The following is a 12,048-nucleotide window of genomic DNA, read 5'->3' as shown; positions in this document are numbered from 1 at the left end:
AGACAGTGAGACAGGGACAGAGAGAAAGAGACAGAGACAGAGCGGGACAGAGAGACAGAGAGAGACAGAGAGACACACAGAGACAGACATAGTTAATTACAGGCCTGTGAACTATACACAGCTGTTCTTGGAGTTGGATGATGTGACCCTTCAGTGGTACCCCATGACAAGCAGCATCCAGCCAGGGTAGTGTGTGTGTGTGTGTGTGTGTGTGTGTGTGTGTGTGTGTGTGTGTGTGTGTGTGTGTGTGTGTGTGTGTGTGTGTGTGTGTGTGTGTGTGTGTGTGTGTGTGTGTGTGTGTATGCATGTTGTGTGTGTGTGTGTTTGTCTACAGGGCAGACAGAGGAGGAGGGAAGAGGATGAACAGAGCTCTGAATTAAATCAACTGCCTGAGAGACAGCCTTAATCTTCTTGGCTTTCCTGAAGTGCTCAGAGATTAACATTTTCCTGCTGATTTATGTAGAATGGGTTCAGCTAGAGAACACCTGCAGGACAGGCAGGCTTTCACAATTCATGATTTCTAAATCCAACCATCCAAATCTAACCACACCACTAAACACATCCACTCCACTACAGCACTCCACTACACCAATCCACTACACCACTAAACCAATCCACACCACTAAACCAATCCACTACACCAATCCACACCACTACACCACTCCACCACACCACTACACTAAACCAATCCACAACACCATTAAACTAATCCACCACAGCATTAAACCAATCCACACCATTAAACCAATCCACAACACTTCACACCCCTCCACACCAATATACCCCTCCACACTACCACACCAATACACCAATACCACACCAATACACCCCTCCACACTACCACACCAATACACCACTACCACACCAATACACCCCTCCACACTACCACACCAATACACCAATACACCACTACCACACCAATACACCCCTCCACACTACCACACCACTACCACACTACCACACCAATACACCACTACCACACCAATACCACACCAATACACCCCTCCACACTACCACACCAATACACCACTACCACACCAATACACCCCTCCACACTACCACACCACTACACCCCTCCACACTACCACACCACTACACCAATACACCACTACCACACCAATACACCACTACCACACTACCACACCAATACACCACTACCACACCAATACACCCCTCCACACTACCACACCAATACACCCCTCCACACTACCACACCACTACACCAATACACCACTACCACACCAATACACCACTACCACACCAATACACTCTTCCACACTACCACACCAAAACGCCACGCCACACCACTTCCACACTACACCACTCCACTATACCACTCCAATACACCACTCCAATACACCACTCCACTACACCACTCCACTATACCACTCCACTACACCATTCCAATACACCACTCCACTACTCCACTATACCATTCCAATACACCACTCCAATACACCACTCCACTACACCCCTCCACACTACCACACCACTACCACACTACCACACCAATACACCACTACCACACCAATACACCACTACCACACCAATACACCAATACACCACTACCACACCAATACACCACTACCACACCAATACACCACTACCACACTACCACACCAATACACCACTACCACACCAATACACCACTACCACACCAATACACCACTACCACACTACCACACCAATACACCACTACCACACCAATACACCACTACCACACCAAAACGCCATGCCACACCGCTTCCACACTACACCACTCCACTATACCACTCCACTACACCATTCCACTACACCACTCCACTTTATCACTACAATACACCACTCCACTACATCACTCCACTACACCACTCCAATACACCACTCCACTACACCACTCCACTATACCACTCCACTACACCATTCCAATACACCACTCCACTACTCCACTATACCACTCCACTACACCACTCCAATACACCACTCCACTATACCACTACAATACACCACTCCACTACACCACTCCACTATACCACTCCAATACACCACTCCACTACTCCACTATACCACTCCACTACACCACTCCAATACACCACTCCACTATACCACTACAATACACCACTCCACTACACCACTCCAATACACCACTCCACTACTCCACTATACCACTCCACTACACCACTCCAATACTCCACTCCACTACTCCACTATACCACTCCAATACACCACTCCACTACACCACTCCAATACACCACTCCAATACACCATTCCACTCCAATACACCACTCCACTACTCCACTATACCACTCCAATACACCACTCCAATACACCACTCCACTACACCACTCCAATACACCACTACAATATACCACTCCAATACACCACTCCACTATATCACTACACTACACCACTCCACTATACCACTACAATACACCACTCCACTATACCACTACAATACACCACTCCACTACACCACTCCAATACACCACTCCAATACACCACTCCACTACACCACTCCACTATACCACTACACTACACCACTACACTACACCACTCCAATACACCACTCCAATACACCACTACAATACACCACTACAATACACCACTCCACTACACCACTCCACTACACCACTCCACTACACCACTCCAATACACCACTCCACTACACCACTCCACTATACCACTCCACTACATCACTCCACTACACCACTCCACTACACCACTCCAATACAGCACTCCACTATACCACTCCACTACACCACTCCACTACACCACTCCAATACACCACTCCACTACACCACTCCACTATACCACTCCACTACACCACTACACCACTCCACTACACCACTCCAATACACCACTCCACTACACCACTCCAAAACATCACTCCACCACACTACTCCAATACACCACCACTCTACCAAACTGAACCACTCTTACACAATAGTACTCTACTCCATGACAGGCTGAATCAGGTCCAACAGACTGAGATTGCTGCTTTAGAGAGACTGATTGCGGATGATGCTTGCCATACACTAGGTTTTAAAACTCATGAGGCCAGTTTCCCGGACACAGTCGAAAGCCTAGTCGTGGACTAAGAAGCATTTTTGTATTGCTTCTCAGCAACAAGAAGGTTTACATCTGTGTCCTGGAAACTCTGCCCATGAATATGTGTAATCTATGCATTTTTATTCAAAAGTGTGTCCTTTGTATTTCAGAGTATTGTAAATATTAAAATATATATAAATATATTGAACCCCTAGATCTTACCATGTATGACAGAGTCGAACTCATAGGGCTGGGACAGGAAATGAGGTAGGGCCAGGATCAGAGCGCTGACGGACATCAGCAAGCCACCCAGTCCAATGAGACGAGGCCGATGGACCCTGCTGCCCAGGTAACTCACAAACACTATCAGGACTGTGTTCCCCACCTGGAGACCAGATGGAGACAGAGAGAGAGAGGGGGCCCTGTAATCAGGATACAGCAGTACTGTGGTCCCCACCTGGAGACACAGAGAGAGGGCCCTGTAATCAGGACACAGCAGTACTGTGGTCCCCACCTAGACACAGAGAGAGGGCCCTGTAATCAGGACACAGCAGTACTGTGGTCCCCACCTAGACACAGAGAGAGGGCCCTGTAATCAGGACACAGCAGTACTGTGGTCCCCACCTAGACACAGAGAGAGAGGGCCCTGTAATCAGGATACAGCAGTACTGTGGTCCCCACCTAGACACACAGAGAGAGAGAGGGCCCTGTAATCAGGATACAGTAGTACTGTGGTCCCCACCTGGAGACAGACAGAGAGAGAGGGCCCTGTAATCAGGATACAGTAGTACTGTGGTCCCCACCTGGACACAGAGAGAGAGGGCCCTGTAATCAGGACACAGCAGTACTGTGGTCCCCACCTAGACACAGAGAGAGAGGGCCCTGTAATCAGGATACAGCAGTACTGTGGTCCCCACCTAGACACACAGAGAGAGAGAGGGCCCTGTAATCAGGATACAGTAGTACTGTGGTCCCCACCTGGAGACAGACAGAGAGAGAGGGCCCTGTAATCAGGATACAGTAGTACTGTGGTCCCCACCTGGACACAGAGAGAGAGGGCCCTGTAATCAGGATACAGCAGTACTGTGGTCCCCACCTAGACACAGAGAGAGAGGGCCCTGTAATCAGGACACAGCAGTACTGTGGTCCCCACCTGGAGACACAGAGAGAGGGCCCTGTAATCAGGACACAGCAGTACTGTGGTCCCCACCTGGAGACACAGAGAGAGGGCCCTGTAATCAGGACACAGCAGTACTGTGGTCCCCACCTGGAGACAGACAGAGAGAGAGGGCCCTGTAATCAGGATACAGTAGTACTGTGGTCCCCACCTGGACACAGAGAGAGAGGGCCCTGTAATCAGGATACAGCAGTACTGTGGTCCCCACCTAGACACAGAGAGAGAGGGCCCTGTAATCAGGACACAGCAGTACTGTGGTCCCCACCTGGAGACACAGAGAGAGGGCCCTGTAATCAGGATACAGCAGTACTGTGGTCCCCACCTAGACACAGAGAGAGAGGGCCCTGTAATCAGGACACAGCAGTACTGTGGTCCCCACCTGGAGACACAGAGAGAGGGCCCTGTAATCAGGACACAGCAGTACTGTGGTCCCCACCTGGAGACCAGATGGAGACAGAGAGAGCCCTGTAGTGAGATCTGTGTCCTACCTCGTGCAGAGAGGAGACGGTGCCGGATGAGAAGCTACTGAGGCCGAAGCGTCTCTCGATGGTGGTGATGGTGCTCTTAAAGTAGGAGCTGTACAGGAGCTGGGTGAGCTGCAGCAGGCCATGACACAGCACAAACAACTAGAAGAGAGAGAGACAGAGACAGACAGACAGACAGACAGACAGACAGACAGACAGACAGACAGACAGACAGACAGACAGACAGACAGACAGACAGACAGACAGACAGACAGACAGACAGACAGACAGACAGACAGACAGACAGACAGACAGACAGACAGACAGACAGACAGACAGACAGAGACAGTCAGACAGAGAGTCCAATCTTAGAAATGTACGGGACAAAACACAGAAAGGACACAACGCGTGAGACGCGGGTGGAGACTGGGCATCCAAGAAATAGCAGGATGAGAAATAATTGTCATGCCAGTCATTTCTTTCCCCCAAAGCTCATTAGTAATATGAAGTCACAAGACTACTTATAATAGCTGCAGCACCCCCTGATATATTCAAATAATTGAACCTAAATTAAATAAATAACAATTTCCAAAATACAATATAAATACAATACTTCTATATGTTACACTAGAGAGAGTAATTTAACCACAGAGGATCAATAGATTCTAAAAAATATAAGTAGCTGTGGATACATTTTTTTCACTTACAGTAAAAATACTTTAAAGTATTACTTAAGTCGTTTTTTAGGGTATCTGTAACTTTTACTTCACTATAATCATAAAGAAAACAAATGTCCTTTTTTTCTCCATACATTTTCCCTGACAACCCAAAGTACTTGTTACATTTTGAATGCTTAGCAGGAAAAATGGTCCAATTCACGCACATATTTGCCACCTGGAATTATTTATACTTTTACTTTTGATACTTAAGTATATTTTAGCAATTACATTTACTTTTGATACTTAAATATATTTTAAACTAAATACGTTTATCATATCATTTTCTATTGATCCTTAAATCTATTAACGCACCCATACGTCAATTTAAGTAACATTTTAACTAGAGATATCTGTTTTTTACATGGGATCAATCCACCGCCTCCGCCTAGGTCGGCCTTCCGCATCTGTCAGACCAGGAAACATCCGGAAAATCGATCTTCTCAAAACTGTGATGACCACACTATGGAAAGGGGAGACTCTCACGAACACAATGGTTTCCTCCGTTTTTCTCTACAAAAAGTGCCACGGGATTCGTCCGAGGTAACCTGTCCGAGGTAACCTGTCCGAGGTAACCTGTCCGAGGTAACCTGTCCGAGGTAACCTGTACAAATGAATGGAAGTATGGAGGTAGTTTTGTGCCAATAAAAATAATGGGTGAAATAGCTTTCTTATTTCTCCTAGATAAAGGACAGAACCTTATTCCTTATGATTTATTTTTGGATTGTCTTTTTTTTGCTATTTATGAATGTGTTATTCCATGTGTTTCTATGGGCTATAGTAGTAAAGGAGAAATTCAATATACCTATACCACCCCTCGATCAAACTTAATTTAGCCAGCGAAAATGTCTCAACAGAATGAAACAAAAACACGTTTTGTTAATTTAAAGAGCTGGTTTCGATTAATAAATAGGCCTACAATAATAACAAAGAATACACAATAATAAAAATGATAAAACAAATGATTATGAACAGGATAAAATAAAAGGCCAATTGTTTTTCTAAAGAAAATCCCCATGTCTGGAAATCCTAAAAACTAATCTGCTCAACTGTATGCTACGCAAATGTTATTATGCACTGTGGACAAAACATTAGGAACACCTGCTCTTTCCATGACCATAGACTGATCAGGTGAATCCAGGTGAAAGCTATGATCCCTTATTGATGTCACCTGTTAAATCCACTTCAATCAGTGTAGATGAAGGGGAGGAGATGGGTTAAAGAAGGATTTTTAAGCCTTGAGACAATTGAGACATGGCTTGTGTATGTGTGCCATTCAGAGGGTGAATGGGCAAGACAAAATATTGAATTGCCTTTGAACGGGGTATGGTAGTAGGTGCCAGGCGCACCGGTTTGTGGTTCAAGAACTGCAACGTTGCTGGGTTTTTCACACTCAACAGTTTTCCGTGTGAATCAAGAATGGTGGTCCACCACCCAAAGGACATCCAGCCAACTTGACACAACTGTGGGGAAGCATTGGAGTCAAAATGGACCAGCATCCCTGTGGAACGGCTTTCGACACCTTGTAGAGTCCATGTCCTGATTGAATTGAAGCTGTTGAATATTCAGGTGTTCCTAACGTTTTCGATACTGAGTGTAGATGCATAGAGTGCGTTACTAGCAACCCCAACTCAAAACATATTCCCAAGGCTATGACTGTGTCCCCTAGAATACATGTGTATACCCTAAAATACATGTGTATACCCTAGAATACGTGTGTATACCCTAGAATACGTGTTTATACCCTAGAATACATGTGTATACCCTAGAATACATGTGTATACCCTAAAATACGTGTGTATACCCTAGAATACGTGTGTATACCCTAGAATACGTGTGTATACCCTAAAATACGTGTGTATACCCTAGAATACCTGTTTATACCCTAGAATACGTGTGTATACCCTAGAATACGTGTGTATACCCTAGAATACGTGTGTATACCCTAGAATACCTGTTTATACCCTAGAATACGTGTGTATACCCTAGAATACATGTGTATACCCTAAAATACGTGTGTATACCCTAGAGTACGTGTGTATACCCTAGAATACGTGTGTATACCCTAAAATACGTGTGTATACCCTAGAATACCTGTTTATACCCTAGAATACGTGTGTATACCCTAGAATACGTGTGTATACCCTAGAATACGTGTGTATACCCTAGAATACCTGTTTATACCCTAGAATACGTGTGTATACCCTAGAATACATGTGTATACCCTAAAATACGTGTGTATACCCTAGAATACGTGTGTATACCCTAGAATACGTGTGTATACCCTAAAATACGTGTGTATACCCTAGAATACGTGTGTATACCCTAGAATACGTGTGTATACCCTAGAATACGTGTGTATACCTTAGAATACCTGTGTATACCTTAGAATACCTGTTTATACCCTAGAATACGTGTTTATACCCTAGAATACATGTGTATACCCTAGAATACGTGTTTATACCCTAGAATACGTGTGTATACCCTAGAATACGTGTTTATACCCTAGAATACGTGTGTATAGCCTATAATACATGTGTATACCCTAGAATACGTGTGTATACCCTAGAATACGTGTTTATACCCTAGAATACATGTGTATACCCTAGAATACATGTGTATACCCTAGAATACGTGTTTATACCCTAGAATACGTGTGTATACCCTAGAATACGTGTGTATACCCTAGAATACGTGTTTATATCCTAGAATACGTGTGTATACCCTAGAATACGTGTGTATACCCTAGAATACGTGTTTATACCCTAGAATACGTGTTTATACCCTAGAATACATGTGTATACCCTAGAATTCATGTGTATACCCTAGAATACGTGTGTATACCCTAGAATACGTGTTTATACCCTAGAATACGTGTGTATACACTAGAATACGTGACGCTCCCTGAATATAACATAATTAATAGATGAAAACACATTAACGACACAAATATCCTGACTGCATCTCTGTGGCTTCAGTCTACATTACGTCTGTAGCCTCAGGATAGTAACAGAACACACACACACCCTCTCTCTCTCCCTCCCTCTCTCTCTCTCTCTCTCTCTCTCTCTCTCTCTCTCTCTCTCTCCCTCCCTCTCTCTCTCCCTCTCTCTCTCTCTCTCTCTCCCTCCCTCTCTCTCTCTCTCCCTCCCTCTCTCTCTCTCTCTCTCTCTCTCTCCCTCCCTCTCTCTCTCCCTCTCTCTCTCTCTCTCTCCCTCCCTCTCTCCCTCCCTCTCTCTCTCCCTCTCTCTCTCCCTCCCTCTCTCTCTCCCTCTCCTCCCTCTAACCTGAGTTGTCCAGCTTCTGCTAAAGCGGTTGGAAAACAAGCTATGGATGGGATACCTTAATAAATAGAAATATGCCATTTAGCAGATGTTTTTATCCAAAGCGACTTAGTCATAATTTTTTTTACCGTGTTATAGTAGCCGGAGCACACAACCTTAACAACACATCTCAGATTGGAGAGAAATGAAGCCCTGTCTAGTGTCATGTGATCTGAGTGTGTCAGCTGTCTAGTCCCATGTGATCTGGGTGTGTCAGCTGTCTAGTGTCATGTGATCTGGGTGTGTCAGCTGTCTAGTGCCATGTGATCTGAGTGTGTCAGCTGTCTAGTGCCATGTGATCTGAGTGTGTCAGCTGTCTAGTCCCATGTGATCTGGGTGTGTCAGCTGTCTAGTGTCATGTGATCTGGGTGTGTCAGCTGTCTAGTGCCATGTGATCTGAGTGTGTCAGCTGTCTAGTCCCATGTGATCTGGGTGTGTCAGCTGTCTAGTGTCATGTGATCTGAGTGTGTCAGCTGTCTAGTGCCATGTGATCTGAGTGTGTCAGCTGTCTAGTCCCATGTGATCTGGGTGTGTCAGCTGTCTAGTGTCATGTGATCTGGGTGTGTCAGCTGTCTAGTGCCATGTGATCTGAGTGTGTCAGCTGTCTAGTGTCATGTGATCTGGGTGTGTCAGCTGTCTAGTGCCATGTGATCTGAGTGTGTCAGCTGTCTAGTGTCATGTGATCTGAGTGTATCAGCTGTCTAGTGTCATGTGATCTGGGTGTGTCAGCTGTCTAGTGCCATGGGATCTGGGTGTGTCAGCTGTCTAGTGCCATGTGATCTGGGTGTGTCAGCTGTCTGGTGTCATGTGATCTGAGTGTGTCAGCTGTCTAGTGTCATGTGATCTGAGTGTGTCAGCTGTCTGGTCCCATGTGATCTGAGTGTGTCAGCTGTCTAGTGTCATGTGATCTGAGTGTGTCAGCTGTCTAGTGTCATGTGATCTGAGTGTGTCAGCTGTCTGGTCCCATGTGATCTGAGTGTGTCAGCTGTCTCGTCCCATGTGATCTGAGTGTGTCAGCTGTCTAGTGCCATGTGATCTGAGTGTGTCAGCTGTCTCGTCCAGCGAGGCTCCTCAGAAGAGGACTATTTTACTCAGTGAATTTCCAAAAATATATATAATAGTGAAACATAATTTAAAAAAAGTTACACTTTTTAGATAAAACTATACTAAATATATTCATGTCACCAAATAACTGATTAAAACACACAGTTTTGCAATGAAGGTCTACAGGAGCCTCAACAGCACTCTGTAGGGTAGCACCATGGTGTAGCCGGAGGACAGCTAGCTTCCGTCCTCCTCTGGGTACATTGACTTCAATACAAAACCTAGGAGGCTCATGGTTCTCACCCCCTTCCATAGACTTACACAGTAATTATGATGACTTCCGGAGGACATCCTCCAACCTATCAGAGCTTTTTCAGCATGAACTGACATGTTGTCCACCCAATCAAAGAATCAGATAATGAATCTAGTACTGAAAGTATAAGCTACAGCTAGCTAGCACTGCACTGCATAAAATGTGGTGAGAAGGTGACTCAATAGTTGATGAGTTTTGAGCAAATTCATTTCTTCAAAAATTAACCCCCTAAGGTCTCTGTCTGCACCACTGTGAAAATCGAATTAGCATAATACAAATCCCCATAAAAACCTGTCAGTTTAAGTTGGAGATATCTATTTTGCATTGGACACGTTTCGGTACACCGCATTCCACCTATGTCGCACTTCTGCGGTGAAAGATGACAGAGTTAGAGGGGTGTTTGTCAGACCATGAGACATCCCGAAAATCTAACACGTATTGTATATGTTGGTTGTTTTGTTCTAGGAAGCCCACAGACCTCACAAGACTCTTGAAGGTCCTTCGGTACCAGTTGAAAATAATGTATGGAAGTACAGTATATATGGAGACTGTTTAATGCCAAAAATATGGGGTTAAATACATGTAATTTGTCACATACGCCGTGTGAAATGCTTACTTACAAGCCCTTAACCAACAATGCACTTCAAGAAATAGTTAAGAAAATATTTACCGGGGCTCCCTAGTGGTGCAGTGGTCTAAGACACTGCATCGCAGTGCTCGCTGTGCCACTAGAGATCCTTGTTCGAGTCCATGCTCTGTCGCAATCGGCCGCGACCGCGAGACCCATGGGACAACGCACAATTGGCCCAGCGTCGTTCGGGTTAGGGGAGGGTTTGGCCCAGCGTCGTTCTGGTTAGGGGAGGGTATGGCCCAGTGTCGTTCGGGTTAGGGGAGGGTTTGGCCCAGCGTCGTTCGGGTTAGGGGAGGGCTTGGCCCAGCGTCGTTCGGGTTAGGGGAGGGTTTGGCCCAGCGTCGTTTGGGTTAGGGGAGGGTATGGCCCAGCGTCGTTCTGGTTAGGGGAGGGTATGGCCCAGCGTTGTTTGGGTTAGGGGAGGGTATGGCCCAGCGTTGTTCTGGTTAGGGGAGGGTATGGCCCAGCGTCGTTTGGGTTAGGGGAGGGTATGGCCCAGCGTCGTTCTGGTTAGGGGAGGGTATGGCCCAGCGTCGTTTGGGTTAGGGGAGGGTATGGCCCAGCGTCGTTCGGGTTAGGGGAGGGTATGGCCCAGCGTCGTTCGGGTTAGGGAGGGTATGGCCCAGCGTCGTTCGGGTTAGGGGAGGGCTTGGCCCAGCGTCGTTCGGGTTAGGGGAGGGTATGGCCCAGCGTCGTTCTGGTTAGGGGAGGGTATGGCCCAGCGTCGTTCGGGTTAGGGGAGGGTATGGCCCAGCGTCGTTCGGGTTAGGGGAGGGTATGGCCCAGCGTCGTTCGGGTTAGGGGAGGGTATGGCCCAGCGTCGTTCGGGTTAGGGGAGGGCTTGGCCCAGCGTCGTTCGGGTTAGGGGAGGGTATGGCCCAGCGTCGTTCTGGTTAGGGGAGGGTATGGCCCAGCGTCGTTCGGGTTAGGGGAGGGTATGGCCCAGCGTCGTTCGGGTTAGGGGAGGGCTTGGCCCAGCGTCGTTCGGGTTAGGGGAGGGCTTGGCCCAGCGTCGTTCGGGTTAGGGGAGGGTATGGCCCAGCGTCGTTCTGGTTAGGGGAGGGTATGGCCCAGTGTCGTTCGGGTTAGGGGAGGGTATGGCCCAGCGTCGTTCGGGTTAGGGGAGGGTATGGCCCAGCGTCGTTCGGGTTAGGGGAGGGTTTGGCCCAGCGTTGTTCGGGTTAGGGGAGGGCTATTCTACTGCATTTTAGTCTATGCCAGTCCAACATTGCTCATCCTAATATTTATGACAATCGTCATAAGGAGTAGACCAAGGTGCAGCGGGATGAGTGCTCATGATAAATATTTATTATAACTCAGAACACTAAATCGAACGAACGAACGAACGAACGA

At 46.7% G+C, this 12,048-nt stretch overlaps 1 protein-coding gene across 3 annotated transcripts in view; it reads right to left on the bottom strand.

Annotated features, from left to right (window-relative positions):
* LOC106574123 (solute carrier organic anion transporter family member 2A1) overlaps nucleotides 1-12,048 on the bottom strand; it is a 68,714-nt gene that overhangs the window by 33,439 nt on the left and 23,227 nt on the right. For all 3 annotated transcript variants that reach the window (XR_001321477.2, XR_001321478.2, XM_045697471.1), the window contains exons 2-3: nucleotides 4,693-4,830; nucleotides 3,250-3,412 (exon numbers count right to left, since the gene is read on the bottom strand). Coding sequence is in view for 1 of the 3 variants with exons in the window: in XM_045697471.1 (XP_045553427.1) it covers nucleotides 3,250-3,412; nucleotides 4,693-4,830 (301 nt within the window). In the remaining 2 variants the exon portion in view is untranslated. The remainder of the gene's footprint in view (nucleotides 1-3,249; nucleotides 3,413-4,692; nucleotides 4,831-12,048) is intronic.

Source organism: Salmo salar, chromosome ssa16, assembly GCF_905237065.1.
Source record: "Salmo salar chromosome ssa16, Ssal_v3.1, whole genome shotgun sequence".
Classification (NCBI taxonomy): domain Eukaryota; kingdom Metazoa; phylum Chordata; class Actinopteri; order Salmoniformes; family Salmonidae; genus Salmo; species Salmo salar.
Note: the sequence above shows the minus strand (reverse complement) of the source record. Positions and strands in the feature narration are given on the sequence as shown.